Source organism: Sturnira hondurensis, unplaced genomic scaffold (genome assembly GCF_014824575.4).
Source record: "Sturnira hondurensis isolate 20B ecotype Veracruz unplaced genomic scaffold, ASM1482457v3 Scaffold0015509, whole genome shotgun sequence".
Classification (NCBI taxonomy): Eukaryota; Metazoa; Chordata; class Mammalia; order Chiroptera; family Phyllostomidae; genus Sturnira; species Sturnira hondurensis.
Window position 1 is genome coordinate 13,362,653 of NW_028088140.1, and position 22,329 is coordinate 13,384,981.

Below are 22,329 nucleotides of genomic sequence, written 5' to 3' on the forward strand. Positions count from 1 at the left end.
AGAGACCTACAGGGTCCTAGAACATACACAAGCCCACCCACCTGGGAACCAGCACCAGAAGGGCTCAGTTTGCTTGGGGGAAACAGTGGAAGGGACTGAGGTCTGACAGAGAGTGGGATAAGCGCCATTGTTCCCTCTTGGACCCCAGCCATTTAAGGACCGAAATAACCTAGCACCGGGGGGTGGGGGTGGGGGGTTGCTGCGCCCTGTGAACACCTAAGGTTCTGCCTCTCACTACATAACAAGCAGAACGAGACAAAAAAAATGGCCCAAACGGAAGAACAGATCAAAGCTCCAGAAATAATACAACTAAGTGAGGAAGAGATAGCGAACCTATCAGATGCATAGTTCAAAACACTGGTAATGAGGATGCTCACAGAACTGGTTGAATTTGGTTGCAAATTATATGGACAAATGAAGGCTATCCTAAGTGAAATAAAGGAAAATATACAGGGAACCAATAGTGATGGGAAGGAAATTGGGACTCAAATCAATGGAGTGGACCAGAAGGAAGAAAGAAACATTCAACCAGAACACAATAAAGAAAGAAGAATTCAAAAAAATGAGGAGAGGCTTAGGAACCTCCAGGACATCTTTAAACATTCCAACATCCGGATTATAGGGGTACCAGAAGAAGAAGAGGAAGAGTAACAATGGAAAAGTAATTTGAACAAATAATAAAGGAGAAATTCTCCAGTCTGGCAAAGGAAATAGACTTCCAGAAAGTCCAGGAAGCTCAGAAAGTCCCAAAGAAGTTAGACCCAAGGAGGAACATACCAAGGCACATCATAATTACATTAGCCAAGATTAAAATGAAGTAGAGAATCCTAGAAGCAGCAAGAGAAAGGGAGACAGTTACCTACAAAGGACTGCCCATAAGACTGTTAGCGGATTTCTCAAAAGAGACCTTACAGGCAAAAAGGGGCTGGAAAGAAGTACTCAAAGTGATGAAAAGCAAAGACCTGCAACTAAGATTAATCTACCCAGCAAAACTATCATTTAGAATAGAAGGGCAGATAAAGTGCTTCTCAGAGAAAGTAAAGCTAAAGGAGTTCATCATCACCAAACCCTTATTATATGAAATGTAAGAAAAAGGTTAAAACATGAACATTAAAATCGTAACAAATTCACAACTATCAACAACTGAATCTAAAAAAAAAACCTAAGTGAACAAGCAGAACAGAAACAGAATCACAGATACGGAGATCATCTGAAGGGTTATCAGCAGGGAGGGGTCAGGGGAGCATGGGGAGAAAAGGTGCAAGGAAAAAGAAACATAAATAGTAGACAATAGCCCTGGCTGGTGGAGCTCAGTGGATTGAGCACAGGCCTGCGAACCACATGATCGCGGTTTGATTCCCAGTCAGGGCACATGCCTGGGTTGGAGGCCAGTTCCCAGCAGGGGACTCATGAGAGGCAACCATACATTGATATTTCTCTCCTTCTCTCCTTCCCTTGCCCTCTAAAGATAAATAAATAAAATTTTAAAAAAATAGTAGACAATAAATACCATTGTCTATTGTGTTGGGCACACAATAGAGAGGGAGAGGTTAAGAACAGTATGGGAAATGGAGAAGCCAAAGAAGTTATATATATGACTCAGAGACACGAACTAAGGCAGGGGAACTGTTGAAAGATTGGGAGTATTGGATGGAGGTGTCAAAGGGGGAAAATGAGACATCATTAATAGTATAATCAATAAAATATATTTATAAATAATAATAAAAATAAAATAATAATAAAAAGTAAAAGTTCAAACAAAACTACAAAGCTACAATAATCAAAACAATGTGATACTGCCATAATGACCGATGGACTAGAGAGCTCAGAAATAAATCCACATATATGGTCAAATGATATTCAACTTTTAGGGAAAACACAGACTTTTCAAGAAATGGTTCTGGGAAAAGTAGATATACACATGCAAAAAATGAAGTTATATATACCCTTACCTAACAACATATACACAAACTAACTTAAAATTGATCAAAGACTTAAATGTAAGAGCTAAACTTACAAAACTCTTAGAAGCAAAAATAGTGGCACCAGAGGCAATTATTTCATGAATATAACACCGAATGCCAAAGCAACAAATTGGACCTTGTGGAAATTAACACATGTGCATCAAAGAACAGTATCAACAGAGTGAAATGGCAACCTTCAAAATGAGAAGAAACATTTGGAAACTGAGAAGGATTAATATCCAAAATATATTTTTAAAAAACTCTGAAAACCAAACAGCAACAATAAAACAAACAACCCAATTCAAAAATGGGCAAAGGACTTAACAGACATTTCTCTAAAGAGGACATATGAATGACCAATAAGCACATGAAAAAATGCTTTGTATCACTAATTAGGGCAGTGCAAATTAAAGCCACAATAAGATACCACTTCACATTCATTATTATGGCTATTATTTTTTAAAGATTTTATTTATTTATTTTAGAAAAGGGAAGGGAGGGAGAAAGAGAGGGAGAAAAATATCAATGTGTGATTTCCTCTCATGTGCCCCTTGTTGGGGACCTGGCCTACAACCCAAGCATGTGCCCCAACTGGGAATCAAACTGGTGACCCTTTGGTTCGCAGGCTGGTGCTTAATCCACTGAGCCACACCAGCCAGGGCTATCATGGCTATTATTTAATAAAATAGAAAACAAGTGTTCTAGTGCATATGAAGAAACTGAAACCCTTGTACATTGACAGTGGAAACATAAAATGGTGCAGCTGGTATGGAAGAGTACTGCAGTTACTCAAAAAAATTGAACCTAGATATAGCATTTGATCCAGCAATTCAATTTCTAGGTATACACACAAAAGCATTAAAAGCAGAAACTCAAACAGGTATTTGTACACCAACATTCATAGCAGTGTTATTCATAGCAGTTGGGAACAAGTTAAATGTCCATCAATAGAATGGATAAACAAAATGTGATATACACATTATGGAGGAGCTTTGCCGGCAGAGCCCCCTGTCCACCGCAGATGAGAATAAGTCTACCAACACATGACCTGCTTGGAGAGGAAAGGTGGCCATTCTCTCAAAGGAGAAGGACCAAAATTCTTTTTCCTCAGTGGGCTTTTACTGGGTTCATTTTGCACAGGAATACAGGTAAAGCTCATTAATCATCGTCAGGCAATAAGGATCAAACAATAGATAACATACGAAGAACTACTAGGACTTATTCTGAGTCAAGGTATATTAGCAAAAGGGCAATAAAATTTCGGGAAACAAACTCATTTTCTGCTTGGACCTTTATCATTTAATTGAGAACATTCTTAGCAAAGCAGGTTTCACAGGATTTTATATATTCTTTCTTAGGCCTGATCACCCAGGGAACCTGCCTTTTCCAGCACAGGGATGCACGGTCCTTAAGGTCCTTAAGTCAGGCAGGGGAAGTAAGGCAGCCAAGAGATTAGGAGACTTCTCGAAAACACAATAAGGACTTAGGCTGTGTCAAAGCCGAGGTGCGAGGGTCTATCACTCCCTTTTGCTATAGTCCCCTAAGTCCTTCCCTGGGGGTCCCCCATGATCATACCTGTCTTAGGTCATTCCTCCCTTGAGGAATCTTACCTGTGTTACATGATTAGCTAACCAATCATGCACTGGGGGCCAGGCAGGGTGAAGTAAAAGAGGCAGAGGCAGTGCCCCTGCCCGGGAGATAAGCTTTGTCTACTTAGTGGCTTATGGTCCGAAGGTCTCTCACTCAGCCTTAGCCATGGGAGGGGTTACAGCTTCTGAAACCAGGGAGGGTGGTTCCCAACAACATATACAACAGAATATTATCTAGCCTTAAAAAGGAACAAAATTCTGACACATGACACAACATGATGAACACAGAAAACATTACGCTAAGTACAAAAAAGCCAGACAGAAAAAGACAAATACTGTATCATTCCATTTAATCTGAAGTTCCTCTAATAATCAAACACATAAAGACAAAGTAGAACAGTTCTTACCAAGGGTTAGAAAGAAGGGGAGTTATTGCCCTGGCTGGTGTAGCTCAGTGGATTGAGCATGGGCCTGCGAACCAGACGATCGCGGTTCAATTCCCAGTCAGGGCACATGCCTGGGTTGCAGGCCAGTTCCTGGCAGGGGATGCACAAGAGGCAACCATACATTGATATTTCTCTCCCTCTCTCTTTCCCTTCCCCTCTAAAGATAAATAAATAAAATCTTTTTTAAAAAAAGAAGCGGAGCTATTGTTTAATAAGTTCAGAGTTTCTTTATGGGATCATGGAAAACTTCTGGAGATGTACACTGGTGACAGCTGCACAAAAATGTGAAAGTACTGAATGCCACTGAACCACACATTTAAAAATAATTAAAATGGTAAATTTTATGTTAAGTATATTTTGCCATAAATAAAAAAGAAATCAGACATTCCAGAGGTCCTCAAAAAATGTTAGCTGGAAGCTTCCAATCAAGATGGTGGCATAAGTAAACGCTGTACTTGTGTCCTTCCACGACCACATCAGAATTGCAATCACACTATAGAACAACTACCATTAAAAAGTGCCTGAAGTCTAGCTGAACAGAATTCCTATAACTAAAGATATACAGAAAAAGCTACATTGAGACTGATACGAGGGACAGAGGACTCAGAGTGAATGGGCTGGTCCCACATCCATGTGTGATTTAAATTTGAGAGGAAAATGTTGACCCACCTTGAGGAATGAGGAGTTCCAGCCCCACACCAGGCTCCCCAGCCCAGGGTTCCAGTGCATGGAAGAAAAGACCCATAACTTCTGGCCATGAAAACTAGCCAGTATTGCAGCTGAGTAGGATGTAGGGCACCTGGAGTTCCCGGCAGTTTCTCTTAAAAGGCCCACAAATGGACTTACTATGACTCACTCACTCTGAACTCCAGCATTGGAGCAGCAGCTCAAAAAGTTCCAGGGACACATAGGGGAAAACTGAATTGTCTGCTTTTGGTGCAAGGTCTGAAAGGGCAGCTTTCTTCCAGAAAAAAGTGCTGGTAGAGGCCATTGGTCCTTTTCTGAGCCCTCCCCAACAGAGCGGGCAGGTGGGCACCTAACCTGGCTCACACAGTTCACACCCTGAGACCCTGCCCTACCCATCTGGCCAGCCCACCATGGCCTCTTCCAGTGGCTTTTGTATACAAACAGCCAGTCTTGGCTCATGCTGCAGACTTTCCTAAAATCTCTCAAAGGGCCACTAACCCCAAACAACCAGGATCTGGCTTCTGAGTGCCACCCCCTCCCCCCCACCTCTTTCTAAGAAGCCTCAAATCCAGCACTAGCAGCAGCCAGACTCAGTTCACAGCTTGGCCTCTCTCAGGCACCTCCAAACACAGTATAAGTAACAGCCATCTGAGATCACTTTGTAGCTCATGCTGGTGTCCCCAGGCAGGCCACTGGTGATGGGTGACCTTGGCCTTCACCTCCCATGAAGCTCCAGAGCCAGCACACCTGGTGAAGAGCTCAGAAATGCTGGAGTACTTCTATAAGTGACATACTCAAAGGACAGACTTGATGGGCACCAGAGCTCTGGTGAAGCAATTTCTGCTCCGTGGGGTTGGTCTCTGCACAGCAGCTCCTCTGCTTTAGGGCTGCCAGTCCTCGCAGCCAACTGGCTCAGGGAAAGGTAGTCAGTCCCTCCAACTGATGTGCCAACACCAACTAAGACTGAACTACAACAGGAAGGTAACACAACCTACATGGGAGTGCCTGGCTGAGATGACCAGACTGCTGTGCTAGTGGGCCCTACAGGACATCTACCACATAGAGCCATCCTACCAAGACTGGGAGACATAGCAGGTCTACCTAATTCATAGAAACAAACACAGGGAGGCAGCCAAAATGGGGAAATGAAGAAACATATCCTGAATGAGTCAAAGAAATCTCCAGAAAAAACTAAATGAATGGAGGCAAACAAACTACCAGATACCAGTTCAAAACAATCATTATAAGGATGCTCAAGGAACTTAGTGAGAACTTCAACAGCATATAAAGGACAAAGAATTAATCAGAAATGAAGAATACAATAACTAAGATGAAGAATACACTAGAAGGCCTGGCTGGTGTGGCTCAGTGGATTGAGCACTGGCCTGCGAACCAAAGGGTCACCAGTTGGATTCCCAGTCAGGTCACATGCCTGGGTTGCAACTCAAGTTGTACCCCCAGTAGGGTGTGTGTGAGAGGCAACCAACCACACATTGATGTTTCTCTTCTTTTTCTCCTTCCCTTCCCCTCTTTTTAAAAATAAATAAATAAAAGATTTAATTTAAAAAAAGAATACACTAGAAGGAATCAACAGCAAATTAGATGAAGCAGAGGAGTGAAACAGTGATTTAGAAGACAGAGTAGCAGAAAACACCCAATCAGAGTAGCAAAAAGAAAAAAGAATTTTAAAAAGTGAGGATAGTTTAAGGGACCTCTGGGACACCATCAAGCATAACAACATCCACACCATGGGTGTACCAGAAGGAGGAGAAGAGAGCAACTGATTAAGAACCTAGAAGAAATAACAATTGAATACTTCCCTAACCTGGTGAAGGAAAAAGACACACAAGTCCAGAAAGCACATAGAGTCCCATACAAGATGAACCCAAAGAGGCTCGCACCAAGACACATAATAATTAAAACGTCAAAGGTTAAAGACAAGGAGAGATTCCTCAAAGCAACAAGAGAAAAGCAGTCAGTTACATACAATGGAGCTCTCAAAAGACTGTCAGCTGATTTCTCAACAGAAATTTTGCAGCCAAAGGAATTGGCAAATAAAGGACTTACAACAAAGATTACCCTACCAAATCTCTATTACAAGAAATGTTGGAGTTTTCTTGAAGACGAAAAAAAAAGGAAACCAAAAATATGAAAAATGAAATGGCAATAAATACGTAGCTATCAACATTACTTTAAATCCTTAATCAAAAGACATATGGTGGCTGAATAGATAAGAAAACAAGACCCTTAAAATAAGACCCTTAAAACAAAAGGTCTCAGATCGAAAGATACACACACACCACTAAAACTAAAGAGATGGAAAAATGTATTTCATGAAAATGCAAACAAAAAATCAACAACAAATAAAAGTTAGAGTAGCAATACTTTATTCAGACAAGATAGACTTTAAAACAAAGAAAAGCTTGGGCTGACTCAGTGGGTTTACCATCATCCCACAAACTGGAAGGTCACTGGTTTGATTACTGCTCAAGGTATATAACTAGGCTATAGGCCAGGTCCCAAGTTGGGGGCAAGTGAGAAGCAAACGATGATGTTTCACTCCCACACTGATGTTTCTCTCCCTCTCTCTCTCCCTTCCTTTCCCTCTCTCTAAAAAAAAAATGATTAATTTTTAAAAAAGCCCTTGGGGAGCAGTGGGGGGTGAGCTGAGATGGGAGTAAGAGACAGAAAACTATACTTGAGCAACAATTTTTAAAAAAAGCCCTTAGTGATATTGCTCTGTGGGTTGGGTGTCATCTCAGAAACCAAAAAGTCACTGGTTCAATTCCTGGTCAGGGCACATGCCTGGGTTGCGGGCCAGGCCCCTGGTTGGGGGCCTGCAAGAAGCAACTGATTGATGATTCTCTCGCATGTCTGTTTCTCTCACACACTGATGCTTCTCTCCCTCTCTCCCTTCCTTCCCCCCTCTCTAAAAATAAATAAGATCTTTTTAAAAAAAAAAAACTATAACAAGGATCCAACAATTCCACTACTGGATATTTTTCCAAGGAAACCCAAAACACTGAATTGAAATTATATGTGAATCCATATGTTCATTGCAGCATTATTTACAAGCAACATTATTTACAGAAGCAACCTAAGCGTCTATCAATAGATGAATGGGTAAAGAAGAAGTGATGTATATATACAATGGAATATGACTCAGCCATAAAAAAGAACAAAATCTTGCCATCTGTGACAACATGGATGGACCTAAAGGGTACTGTGCTGAGTGAAATGGGTCAGACAGAGAAAGAGAAGTGCTATATGATTTCACTTATATTTGGAATCTAAACAGTAAAATACACAAAGCAGAATAGAAACAGACTCGTACATAAGAGAACATTTTGATGACTGCCAGATGAGAGAGGATGGGAGGATGGGTGAAAAAGGAAGGGACTGAAATGTATTACAACTTGCTAGTTAAAGAACAGTCATGGGACGTAAAGTACAGCATAAAAAATACAGTCAATAACATTGTAATAACTGTGTGGTGCCAGGTAGGTACTAATTTTATTGGGATGATCACTTCATAAATTACATAAATGTCTAATCACTGCATTGTACACATGAAACTAAAATGATATTGTTGGTCAATTGTATTTTTTAATACAAAATTAAAAGTTATTTTTTAAAAGCGTGTACTACAATGGATACTGTACTACACTGCTCAGATGCCACCTTCGGGACCGAGACATGTATTCCTCAGTTGTTGAGTCCTTCTCTAGGAACTACCTTGGCTGAAGGGGGCTGCCTCTCCCACGTTCACACCCACTGCCTGGTGGCAGCCTACCTCAAATGACCGATTGTTGTGGAGGTACAAAAGTGTGATTACTTTTCCCCTGTAGGGTTGGCTAACGCCTCTGTTACCACTGTATCACACTGCAAACTCTTCCCCTGCTCATCTGCTCATAGATATTTTTCTTGAGAGCTTTGCTACTAACCATCCCACAGGAAAATCTCTATATCCAGAGTGTTTTTGCTGGGAAATACAACCTAAGAGAATTACCACAGAGAAACTTATCTTGTTTAGCGTAATTTAGAAATATAACTTCCACATTTTCCTTCTCCTACTCGTTACCTGATTCTCAGTCGGTCATTTTCTGAGTAGAGGCGCAAAACATGTTCTCGTTCCTGGAAGAGGCAGACTTGCACATCACTTAGAGCTTTCTGCAATTCAGCAATCTCTTCCTCCCTCTGCTGCAAATCCCATTCTAGTTTGTGCTGAAAAGAAAAAGTCATTGAAAAGAGACTGAGCTCTGGCTGGTGGGGCTTAGTGGACTGAGTGCCAGCCTTTCAGGTTGCTGGTTCGATTCCCAGTGAGGACATATGCCTGGGTTGCAGGCCAGGTACTCAGTTGGAGGCGTGCAAGAAGTAACTGATTGATATATCTCTCAAACATCAATGTTTCTCTCTCTTTCTCTCCCCCTTCCCCTCTATCTAAAAATAAATGAAATCTTAAATATAAAATATTTAAAAAAAAAGAAAAGAGACTGAGCTTCACAAGAGTATCTCTTGTATATGGAAGGGATTGTACACATAGAAATATTACAATGTGAATGGTTTCGCCAATACAGACCTCAAATGACAACAGTAAGTTGTATATAGACTTGAGTTTAAAAGTTACAAAGTGAGTGGGCTTCCATATAATGTCAAAGCTCTCCTATCTTTTACAGACTATAGAACCCAGAATGCCACCTGATTTACCTGTTCTTTATATAATTTTTAAAAAATGCTTTCTATTCAACAAGCATTATGACATTTGAAAGATAAAGATGCAAAGTTATGTTTTCTTCCTAGAGCTAAGTAATTTTGTGAAGAGACAGATGTACGAACAATTAAATAAAACAATTACTTCACAGAGGAACATATCTAGTAAAATGGTAGAAGGAAAAATATGACTAGAGTAAAATCTCTGAAACCTTTTTGGGAAGTCAGAGACCACCATTAAAAAGTTGAAAGTTGAGCCCTGACCAGTGTGGGTCACCAGTTTGATTTTTCAGTCAAGGCATGTACCTCAGTTTTGGGTCTAGTCCCTGATGAGGGTGTGCAAGAGGCAACTGGTCGATGTTTCTCTCCCTTTTTCTTCCCACTTTCCCTTCTCTCCAAAATACATAAAATCTTAAAAATAAAATTTGAGCCCTGGCTGGTGTGGCTCAGTGGTTCAGAACCAGCCTGTGAATCAAAGGGTTGCTGGTTCAATTTCCAGTCTAGGGCACATGCCTGGGTTGTGGGGCAGATCCCAAGTGGTGGGGCACACTAGTACATTGATGTTACTCTCCCTCTTTCACTCTCCCTTGCCCTCTAAAAAATTAAATAGATAAAATCTTTAAAAATAAAAGTTGAAACTTGAAAGATGAAAACTGCTAGGGACAAGATGAGAGTGAGTACTCTCAGGAAAGAGAACAGTAAATACAGAACCATAGAAGAGTCCAAAATGTTTGGACAACTACAAGTATTTCAGTGTTACTGGAGTGAAAAGTGAGAAGCAGACTGAAGAGGTATGTGACTGGAGGCTGGACACTGGTTAAGAAGGATATTTTAATAATGCAGGTGACATAAGAATTTGAACTAGTGCTAAGGCATTGCAATGAAGATGTTGGAATGGATTAAGGGATATTTAGGAAGCAGAGTCAACAGAATTCAGTAAGTGACTGAATGTAGGGGCTGGGCAGAATTATAGTAAGACACAGAATAAAGAAAATAGTTAAGAGATAAGAATTTGACGAAGGACCCCAGCTAGCATGCCTCAAATGGTTGGGCTGCAAACTGAAAGGTCTCCAATTCAACTCCCATTCAAGGCACATGCCTGGTTTGCCAACTGTGGGCTCTGCCCGTCATGGCACTTGCAGAAGGAAGAGGCAACCAATTGATGTTTCTCTCTCTCTCTTTTTTTAGCATATTTTATTGATTATGCCATTACAGTTGTCCCATTCCCCTCTTCACTCCCCTCCACCCTGCACACCCCTCCCCCACCATTCTCCCCCTTTTGTTCATGTCCATATGTCACAAGTTCTTTAGATTCTGTATTTCCCATAGTATTCCTGCCCCCCCTATTTTCTACCTACCTTCTATGCTACTTATTCTCTGTACCTTCTCCCCTTTTCTCCTCCTCCCACTCCCCTGTTGCTAACTCTCCATGTGATCTTCATTTCTATGGTCCTGCTCCTGATCTAGCTGTCCTCTTGGTTTTTGTTTTAGGTGTGGTTGTTGATAATTGTGAGTTTGCTGTCCTTTCACTGTTCACATTTTTCATCTTCTTTTAGATAAGTCCCTTTAACATTTCATATAATAAGGGTTTGGTGATGATGAACTCCTTTAATTTGATCTTATCTGAGAAGCACTTTATCTGTCCTTCCATTCTAAATGAAAACTTTGCTGGATAGAGCAATCTTGGATGTAGGTCTTTGGATTTCATGACTTGGAATACTTCTTTCCAGCTCCTTCTTGCCTGTAAGGTCTCTTTTGAGAAATCCGCTGACAGTCTGATGGGTACTCCTTTGTAGGTGACTGTCCCCTTATCCCTTGCTGCTTCTAGGATTCTCTCCTTCATTTTAATCTTGGCTAATGTAATTATGATGTGCCTGGGTGTGTTCCTTCTTGGGTCCAACTTCTTTGGGACTCTCTGAGCTTCCTGGATTTCCTGGAAGTCTATTTCCTTTGCCAGACTGGGGAAGTTCTCCTTTATTATTTGTTCAAATATGTTTTCCACTCGTGGCTGTTCCTCTTCCCTTTTCTGGTACCCCTAGAATTCGGATGTTGGAATGTTTAAAGATGTCCTGGAGGTTCCTAAGCCTCTCCTCATTTTTTTGAATTCTTATTTCTTCCTTCTTTTCTGTTTGGTTGTTTCTTTCTTCCTTCTGGTCCACCCCCTTGATTTGAGTCCCAGTTTCCTTTCCATCACTATTGGTTTCCTGTGTATTTCCCTTCATTTCAATCAGTTTAGCCTTCATATGTTCCTCTAATTTGTGGCTAAAATCAACCAATTCTGTGAGCATCCTGATCACCAGTGTTTTGAACTGTGCATCTGAAAGGCTGGCTATTTCTTGACCATTTAGAATTATAGGCTCTGGGGCTTTGAGCTGTTCTTGGGTCATAATGTCTGGTCTGTTCACACCTGTTATGTATGAGGGGCGGAGCCTTAGGTGTTCACCAGGGACAGGCGACCCAGTCACTGGGTTGTGACATGGTCTGGCTGAGTGGTTCCTTGTTGTCGGACTTCTGTACAGTTCAATTTTCACTGTATTGGCTGTGTTTTTGTTACTAAAACTTCGCTGTCTTTAAATTTAGTTGTGGGAGGGGCACAGTGTTTCTACCTACGCCTCCATCTTGGCCAGAAGTCCTGATGTTTCTCTCTCATATCAGTATTTCTCTCCCTCCCCCATCTCTAAAATAAATAAATAATGGTAATAAAAAGAAATGAAGGGAAGGAAAATGGTAGTGGTGTATGTGTATGTATAGGTAAAGTTGAAAAACATTAGTTCAGATATAAACATATGAACATGGAGCTTAAGAGAAAAGAGTCAATATTAGCTATTTTGGATGTTATTACTCCATATGTAGTAGCATGGATAAAAATAAGATAATTTATAATACAATCTGCAAAACCGGTGACATTTAAGATTAAGGAAGGGGTCCTGTTAATGTAGACTGAGAGGTAAGATAAAAACCAGGAAAGAAAAATGACATAGAAATTAAGAAAGGAAGAGAGTTTTCAGAAAGCAGAGGTCAATAGTGACAGATACTGCAAAGGTCACAAAGAGGAGATCATTTTGGCAAATGGGACTTAGAGACCACATGAGTAGTTTTACTAGCAGAGTAAGGAGAAAGGCCTAACTGTAGCCAGAGAAAAGAATGAGTGATAATGTTAAACTATTCTGGAAGTGGGGCTAGGAAAAGAAAGCTACCTATATAAGAGAGTAGTTAGAGAGGGAAGCACAATTCAAGAATGGTGCTTCGTTTTGTTTTGTTTTTTAAGTAAAGAAAGACTTGATCACTATGAAAGAAAGATATGCTATGTAAGTGGAGCAAAGTAATAAGCAAGGAGTCACATGCAGGCAGTACTGAGGAGAAAAAGCCCACATTAAGCAAGAGGTTGAAGATAGAACACAAAGAGAAGAGCAATAATGAAGCGTTTCTAAGGAGAAAAAGGGATGGGGGCCAGGGAGACAGTTGATCAATTCAGCTTAAGAGGGAGAGACATCTTGTCCCTGAAGCAATATGAAGAGAGATGGACACAGGTGTAGGTGACTGTGTGGATGGGCAGGAAGGAGTTATGCATGATAGGTGGTATTTCCCCTTTGAACTAGAAAGCAAGGTTGCCTGATGAGAGACAGCTAAGACAGGCCTGCAGGCTGCAGGACAGTTGGGAAGGTACAACACAGATAGGAAGGGAGAAGGAACTGACCAGGGGTAGGGTGAGTTAATTGCTGTGGAGTAACTGAGGATGGAGAAGAATTTATTTACCACGAATTTATTCTGCAATGATTTGTGACCTAGGGGCAATTCTGCCTGTACCCCAAGGAGAAATTAGGCAATGTCTGAAGGTACTTTTGAGGGTCACAACTCAGGGTGGGGTGAGGGTGTATATGTGTGTGTATGCTGCTGGTATCTAGTAAGTAGAAGCCAAGGATGCGTTTAAACATCCTACAATTCATAGGACAGACCCCAAAATATAGAATTATAAAGCCCTAGATGTCAACAGTGCCAAGGCTGAGAAACCCTGCTATATAATTTAAGTGCAGCTAGGGTTTTTGCTAGGTAAGTAAAGCAAAAGAATAGGCAAGGAGTCATGTACAGGCAGTACAGTTACATCAAAGTAAAGTGTGATGGGGCTCAGGTTAGAAAGGAAGAACAAAATGTCAGAAACTGACACACAACATTCAGAAAACTGAAAAGTCAAGGAGCCATGAGGTAATAATGAAGTCAGGTATATGGGGGTGAAACAACTAAAAGTATAAGAGACACAGAGACATAAGAGTTTAAGATTTTAGAGGTGGAGGGGTTTGGGTGGGCTTTGATCTAATGAGGGACCCAAAGGGAGATAGCTAGGCTGGGGTAGAAGGTAATAAAAAAATACCTGCCTGTGATACAAGGTGGCATTTCTAGGTCTTCTCTAGTCATGAACAGACTTAATCACACTCCTAAAAGGGCATGCATCATCTTTTTTGTTACCTGTCCTTCACAAGCTTCTTTGTATAGCTCCAGTTTCTTCAACAAATCCTCATTTTCTGCCTCACACTCAGCCATCTTCTTTTGATAATATTCCAGAAGCTCCTGAGAAGGGCAGAGAATGGCCAGACGATCTTCAATGGAAGGCAAAGGAGTTGACTCCACTGAATCTGAAAAAGACACTCCCTTCCACCTGGCAGAACCACTGAGGCCACATGCAGAACCATGCTTGGAAGGAGTTGTCAGCCTATGTGAAATTAGAAAGGGCATATTCATTAAATTGTCTAAATGCTTATGAAACATAATTTTTTAACTAAAAAAAAAAAGGTTTATGTTTTAAAAAAAATCCCTACCCAAGGATGTGTACTGATCTTAGAGAGAGAGGAAGGGGAAAGAAGGGGAAGAGGGAGGGAGGGAGAGGGAGAGAGAGAAACATCAATTGGTTGCCTCCTACACGTGCCAGTACTGGAGACTGAACATGCAACCTAGGTGCGCACTCTGAACAAGGGTTGAACCTGAGACTTTCTGGTGTATGGGATGACGCTCCAACTAACTGAGCCACCCAGCCACGGTGAGGCTTATGTTCTTAAAGTAAGTAGGTCCTTGCCTTTCATGACTTCAAAAACTTCTTTCCAGCCTCTTCCTGCCTGCAAGGTTTCTTTTGAGAAATCTATCAGATTTCTCAAAATCAGTAGATTTTGAGAAATTTTGAGATTTTTCTCCCTTCAACCATTGTTATGGGAATTACTTTGTAGGTGATTGTCTCCTTTTCTCTTTCTACTTTTAAAATCCTCTCCTTATCTTTTAATCTTGGGTAATGTAATTATGATATGCTTTGGTGTGTAGTTCCTTGGGTCCAACTTCTTTGGGACTCTCTGAGCTTCCTGGATTTCCTGGAAATCTATTTCCTTTGCCAGACTGGGGAAGTTCTCCTTCATTATGCTTTTCAGTAAATTTTCAGTTCTTGCTCTTCCTATTCTCCTTCTGACACCCATATGATTCAGATGTTGGAACATTTAAAGTTGTCCTGGAGGTTACTAAGCTTCTACTCATTTTTTTGAATTCTTATGCCTTCATTCTGTTCCAGTTGGATTTTTATTTCTTCCTTCTGCTCCACATCATTGATTTGTGTGTCAGTTTCTTTCCTACACTGTTGGTCCATAACCTTCACTTTTACTTCCATTTTGTGACCATTCTCAACCATTTCTGTGAGCATCTTGAGAACCAGTGTTCTGAACTCTGCAACTGATAGGTTGGCTATTTCTTCATCGCTTAGTTCTATTTTTGAAACTTTGATCTTTCTTTCATTTGGGCCATATTTTTTTTGTCTCCTGGCACCTGTTATGTTGCAGGGGTGGAACCTTAGGTATTCACCAGGGCAGGGCAACCCAGGCTATAGTGTTACCTGGAGCAGGGCAATATATTTGGGGGAGGAGTCAGAGAGGGAACAATGTTGCCTGCTCAGCTCTTGGTCAGCTTTCTGTCACTTCTTCTGCCCACAAGTAAACTGGGCCCTTCTGGTGCTGACTCCCAGGTGGGTGGGTTTGTGTACATTCTAGGACCCTATGGGTCTCTCCAATGAACTTCTCCTGTGAGGCTGGGAGTTTCTCCCACTGCTACAACCCCCACAGGATTTTGTAGCCAGAATTTTGTGGCTTCATTTCCCTGTGCTGGAACCCTGGGTTGCACAGTCTGTCTTGCTTCCTAGTTGTTCCTCTGGGTTAATCCACATGCAAATGTGGGACTACCCAGTCTCCCAGCCGCCACCTTACCGCCCATTCTTCAGCCACTGACTGAAGAATGCATGTTCTCTGCCTCGGCTACCTGTCTATGCCCCTCCTACCAGTCTGAATGTTTCTTCTTTAACTCTTTAGTTGTCGGACTTCCATACAGTTCAATTATCTGGCAGTTCTGGCCTGCAACCCAGGCATGTGCCCTGAATGGGAATAGTATCGGTGACCCTTTGGTCACAGGCCAGTGCTCAATTCACTGAGCACACCAACCAGGGCTATTTTTGAATTTGTTATTTTTCTTGTTTTGGTTGTGATAGGATCCACCTACACCTCTATCTTGGCTGGAAGTCTAAAATTCATTTTTAAAAAATGAAATTCATTTTTAAAAACAAAGCCAGATACCAAGAGAAAATTTAATATAAGACATACACCAACAGAAACAATTATACTGCTGGTGAAGTGTAACTTGGTAAAACTAAAGACAAATTGGCAGAATCTAGTAAAATTCCAATTCCTCTTGTTCTAGAGAAACTTGTGCACTTATGTATAAGGTGACACTTAAGAAAAACATCACAAAAGAGTCAAAATTAGAAAACATAGCCAAAGTATTACAAAACTACATCACATCCTAATCTCTAGATTGGAGACATCTGTATTATACCAACCAAGACTAAACAAGATTTAAGGTGATCAAAAGTGTTTGCTGGACAAGAAGTGTTTTTAAGCTAAAACAATGAAAGTCAGAAAATAAATGATGTAGAATTGAAGAAACCCTCATGTGAAAATTAATCCATTTTGGCTTACTGCAATTTACTAGGTAACAAAACAGACAACAGAGTTGGTGAACCTGGTATACCAGAACCCAAGAGTTGTAGTTTATGAAGGTTATAGTTACCACTTATAATAAGCAAGCATGTATAGAAGAGATATTAAAATGTACTTTCAGCAAACATGAAGAAAAAATCTAATATTATCTCAATCATTAAGCTTGTGACAGAAATATTAGTTTATCCAATGTTCTATGTTTTCCAAGGGGGCTGCCTTATAACAACAGTGGGAAATAGGTTCGTAGATGAACTAAGAGATATTTCCGAGATTTTGCAGATGAGTGTTGTGGCAGAGGATGAGGCAACAAGGTGATGGCAGAACCAGCATTCCAAGTCCCCTTTGTATACTGGTTACTTCTTCTGTAATCCAGGAGGCACTAACCCTGTGCTAGGCCCACTCAATCTGTCTAGGTTCTGGTATTATCATTTAGTGTGTCCTTGTTTTTAATCTAAATTCCATGTAATAAGAAAAGAATAATGAACTTCCAGCCAAGATGGAGGTATAGGTGGAAACACTGTGCCTCTTCACACAACAAGTTTAGAGACAACAAAGTTTTAGTAACAAAAACGCAACCAAAACACAGAAAATTGAACTGTACGGAAGTCTGACAACAACGAACCATGCATCCAGATTGGTAAGAGGGGCGTAGTCAGTGGCTGGCAGAGCGGGATCCAGCAGGAAAAACCTATCTGACCAACCCAGGCACGCAGAAGGCGGTTGGCAGATCCCAGACAAGGGGTGGCAACAAGCAAACCCGGTGAGGGCGAAAGGCAGCTGGCTGACTGCGGTCATACATTCACACTTGGATAAACTGGCGAAAGAGTGAGCAGTGAGACAGACCGCGCAGGCTAGGGCCCCAGCGTCAGGAATTAAAGCCTGAAAGCACCAATTGGAAAAACTTTCAGGGTCAAGGTGCCAGGAAAAGCTCCCAGGCTCACAGAGACTTTGTTGGAGAGACCCACGGGGTCCTGGAAGGTGCATAGATCCACATACCCAGGAGCCAGCACCAGGGGGACCCCCAGTTTGCTTGCAGAGGGGAGGAAAATTGGAGAGAGAGTGGAACAAACGCCACTGCCCCTCTCTGACCCCACCCCCATAATGTCACAAATCAGTGACTGGGTCCCCCCACCCTGGTGAACACCTAAGGCTCTGCCCCTCATACATAACAGGTGTGACCTAACCAAAACATTATGCCTCAAGAACAGCTCAAACCCTAGAGCCATTACTTCTAAGCCACCAAGAGACAGCTAGCCTCTCAGATGCACAGTTCAAAGCACTAGTGATCAGGATGCTCACAGAACTGGTTGATTTTAGTCACAAATTAGAGAAACAAATGAAGGCTAAACTAATTGAAATGAACAGAAATGCACAGGAAACCAATAGTGATGGAAGGGAAACTGGGACACAAATAAAGGGACTAAAACAGAAGGAAGAAAAAAATGACGAAACAGAAAAGAATGAAGAAACAAGAATTCAAAAAATGTGAGGAGAGGCTTAGGAACCTCCAGGACATCTTTAAATGTTCCAACATCCAAATTATAGGGATCCCACAAGGGGAAGAGGAAAAGCCACAAGTGGAAAACTCATCTGAACAAATAATAAAGAACTTCCCCAGTCTGGCAAAGGAAAAAGACTTCCAGGAAATCCAGGAAGTTCAGAGAGTCCCAAAGAAGTTGGACCCAAGAAGGAACACACCCAGGCACATCACAATTACATTAGTCAAGATTAAAATGAAACAGAGAATCCTAGAAGCAGCAAGAGATAAGGGGACAGTCACCTACAAAGAAGTGCCCATCAGACTGTCAGCGGATTTCTCAAAAGAGACCTTACAGGCAAGAAGGGGCTGGAAAGAAGTATTCCATGTCATGAAATCCAAAGACCTACATCCAAGATTGCTTTATCCAGCAAAACTTTCATTTAGAATGGAAGGACAGATAAAGTGCTTCTCAGATAAGGTCAAATTAAAGGAGTTCATCATCACCAAGCCCTTATTACATGAAATGTTAAAGGGACTTTTCTAAGAAAAAGAAGATAAAAAATATGAACAGTGAAAGGACAGCAAACTCAGTTATTAACAACCACATCTAAAACAAAAGCAAACTAAGAGGACAGCTAGATCAGGAGTGGAAACATAGAAATGGAGATCACATGAAGGGTTAGCAATAGGGAAGTGGGAGGAGGAGAAGGGGGGAGAAGGTACAGAGAATAGGTAGCATAGATGGTAGGTAGAAAACAGACAGCGGGGAGGGCAAGAATAGTATGGGAAATGTAGAATCTAAAGAACTTGTGACACATGGACATAAACTAAAGGGGGGATTGGTGGGGGAGGGGTGTGCAGGGTGAAGGGGAATGAGACAACTGTAATGGCATAATCAATAAAATTTTTTTTTAAAGAAAAGAATAATGAGTCTAATATGGTTCAAATCCAGAGTGTGCAAGTATAAGCCAACTTGCACTAAAGTTATAAAAGTCTTGATTCTTTTTTTTTTTAAATCAGATTTTTTGTGTAACACGAGTTAATAGAAGTCTTGTTTCTTTTTTTTTTAAAGATTTTATTTATTTAGAGGGGAAGGGAAGGAGAGAGGGAGAGAAATATCAATGTATGGTTGCCTCTCATGTGTCCCCTGCTGGGAACTGGCCTGCAACCCAGGCATGTGCCCTGACTGGGAATCGAACCGTGATACTCTGGTTCGCAGGTCCGTGCTCAATCCACTGAGCTACACCAGCCAGGGCGAAGTCTTGTTTCTTTAATAACTCAAAAAAGAAACAAATATCTGGACTTCCGCCAAGATGGAGGCGTAGGTAGGAACACTGTGCCTTCTTCCACAACCAAGTTGGAATACAACAAAGGTCTAGTAAACAAAGACGCAGACAAAGAACAGAAAATTGAACTATGTGGAAGTCCGACAACAACAAACCATTCAACCGGACTGGTAAGAGGGGCAGACCCAGCCGCAGAGCAGGGAAGGGCAGAAAAGGTCCCCCGACCCCAGGTGCCCAGGCATCCGGGGTAGTGTCGGGCAGACCCAGTGAGGGCGCAGGGTGGTGGGCTGCCGCAGTCACACATTCACGCGCAGATAAACCAGAAAAGAAGTGACCAGTGAGACAGACCACACAGGCCCCAGCGGCGAACCCAGCAAGGACGCAAGGCAGCGGGCTGACCATGGTCACAAATTCGCGCGCAGTGGAACAGATCGTGCAGGCATCCGCGGTGGCGGTGGTGGCGGCAGGCAGCAGAGGGGACCGCCGTTGCTTTCCTTTGACCACGCCCCCACATACAGCGTCACAATCCAGCAACTGAGTTGACCTGCCCTGGTGAACACCTAGCACTAAATTCCTCATACGTAACAGGCACGAAGAGCCCAAAATATGGCTCAAGAAGAACTCAAAGCCCCAAAGCCGATAACTCTATAAGCAAAAAAGAAATAGCGAACCTCTCGGATGCACAGTTCAAAACACTGGTGATCAGAATGCTCGCAGAACTGGTTGATTTTAGTCACAAATTAGAGGAACAAATGAAGGCTAAACTATGTGAAATGAAGGGAAATGCACAGAAACCAATAGTGATGGAAACAAATCTGGGACTCAAATCAATTGAGTGGATCAAAAGGAAGAAACATTCAACCAGAACACAATAAAGAAACAAGAATTCAAAAAAATGAGGAGAGGCTTAGGAACCTCCAGGACATCTTTAAACGTTCCAGCATCCATATTATAGGGGTACCAGAAGGGGAAGAGGAAGAGCAACAAGTGGAAAACTTATTTGAACAAATAAAAAAGGAGAACTTCCCCAGTCTGGCAAAGGAAATAGACTTCCAGGAAATCCAGGAAGCTCAGAGTCCAAAACAAGTTGGACCCAAGAAGGAACACACCCAGGCACATCATAATTACACTAGCCAAGATTAAAATGAAGGAGAGAATTCTAGAGGCAGGAAGAGACAAGGGGACAGTCACCTACAAAGGACTTCCCATCAGACTGTCAGCGGATTTCTCAAAAGAGACCTTACAGGCAAGAAGGGGCTGGAAAGAAGTATTCCAAGTCATGAAATCCAAAGACCTACATCCAAGATTGCTCTATCCAGCAAAGTTTTCATTTAGAATGGAAGGACAGATAAAGTGCTTCTCAGATAAGGTCAAATTCAAGGAGTTCATCATCACCAAGCCCTTATTACATGAAATGTTACAGGGACTTATCTAAGAAAAAGAAGATAAAAAATATGAACAGTGAAAGGACAGCAAACTCATAGTTATTAATAACCACACCTAAAACAAAAGCAAACTAAGAGTGTTGTGGGAAGAATCTCACACCTAGAAGAGATAGCAGAAAACACAAGTAGTTTATCACGTGCACGGGCCCAGAAGAGTCAGTCTCCAAATTCTGAGCCCTGAACAAAGGGATTTATATAGTCTGCAGGGTCTTCCTGTCTAGGTGGTAAAGGAGGATACAAAAGCGGAATGTGGAAGTTAGTTCTGACTACGGGGCTTATCTTAGTCCTTGGGAACATCCTGTTATTTGCTTTCTCAAGCGCCCTGCTAGCTCTTCCCCGGGGTGCTTGGGGGTGCTTGAGGGTTGAGTGAACAAAGGTTTTCTGTATCAAGAGGACAGCTAGATCAGGAGTGGAACCATAGAAATGAAGAACACATGGAGGGTTAGCAATAGGGGAGTGGGAAGAGGAGAAGGAGGGAGAAGATACAGAAAATATAGCATAGACGGTAGGTAGAAAATAGATGGGGGGAGGGCGAGAATAGTGGGGGAAATATAGAATCTAAAGAACTTGAGACACGTGGTCATAAACTAAAGGGGGGAATGGTGGGGGAGGGGGTGTGCAGGGTAGAGGGGAATGAAGGGGGGGAATAGAACAACTGTAATGGTATAATCAATAAAATATATTTTTTAAAAAACGAAGCATAATAGGTAGGCACAAAATAGACAGGGAGGTTAATGGTATAGGAAATGGAGAAGCCAAGGAACTTATATGTACAACCCATGGACATGAACTAAGGAGGGAGGTGGGAAGCAGGGAGGAGGAGGATAAAAGGGAGGAAAAAATGGGACAACTGTAATAGCATAATCAATAAAACAAACTTTAAAAAGAAAAGGAACAAATAAAAAATAAACAAATATCTTACTTTTTGCAGACAGGGGTATGTGTCGGGGTAAAGTTCATGTTGTCTATTTCACCTGTCAGACATACAAATATTCAGAATGACAGGGCCGGAACAGAACAAAACGGTAGAACACACATACTGGTTCCCTCTCCAATCGTACATGAGCCTGCTGCTCCGAGTGTGACATTTTAAAATGTAGTACTATTTGTTAAAGTAGTTCTGAATCCTGAAGTTGTATGACTTTTGAATTTTCATAAGGTATTCTTTGTCATTATTATTTTCAAATAATATCAAAATTGCATTTAATATTTGGATGGATAAGCACAAAAAAACCCTCCTTGGTATGAAGATTATCTGCAACAATACAAAAACATTCCTTTTGCTGCAATTGTAAGAGAGGGAGATGCACAAAGTTTCTAATAAGCAAGAGATAGTAAGTGAAAATTAAGGTAGAGGACCCATTATGCTAAATTTAAGAGAAATAAAAAGCCATTGATATTGTCTTTATTTTGTATGTACTGTTTTATTTTAGAGAAAGAAAAAATATTACTTATAAATTTTAAAACGCCCATTCACAATCTTCATTTTTTTTCAGAGGAAGTTTATTTAGAAAGTTACAGTGGTAGCAGTAGCGAGCACAGACTCAGGAAACAGGCTACAGAAGCAAGAGAAGGGCCCTTAGAGCTTAGGCTAGAGAAAGGCAAATGTAAGGCAGGAAAGAAGAGGGGAATGGGAAAGGCAGTATGTTGATAAGACAGATCTTGGAGAAGGGGAAAAGAGGGAAGGGGAAGGAGGATGAAGG

At 41.5% G+C, this 22,329-nt stretch overlaps 1 protein-coding gene across 4 annotated transcripts in view; it reads right to left on the minus strand.

The window, feature by feature from the left end:
• The window catches only part of CCDC77 (coiled-coil domain containing 77), a 49,081-nt gene that overhangs the window by 22,486 nt on the left and 4,266 nt on the right, over nucleotides 1-22,329 (minus strand). For 2 of the 4 annotated variants that reach the window (XM_037064818.1, XM_037064819.1), the window contains 3 exons: nucleotides 21,549-21,600; nucleotides 13,861-14,104; nucleotides 8,768-8,910 (listed from right to left, as the gene is read on the minus strand). In XM_037064818.1, the coding sequence (XP_036920713.1) occupies nucleotides 8,768-8,910; nucleotides 13,861-14,104; nucleotides 21,549-21,586 (425 nt within the window). In that variant the 5' untranslated portion in view covers nucleotides 21,587-21,600. The remainder of the gene's footprint in view (nucleotides 1-8,767; nucleotides 8,911-13,860; nucleotides 14,105-21,548; nucleotides 21,601-22,329) is intronic. The other 2 variants (XM_037064821.1, XM_037064820.1) reach the window with 2 other exon arrangements.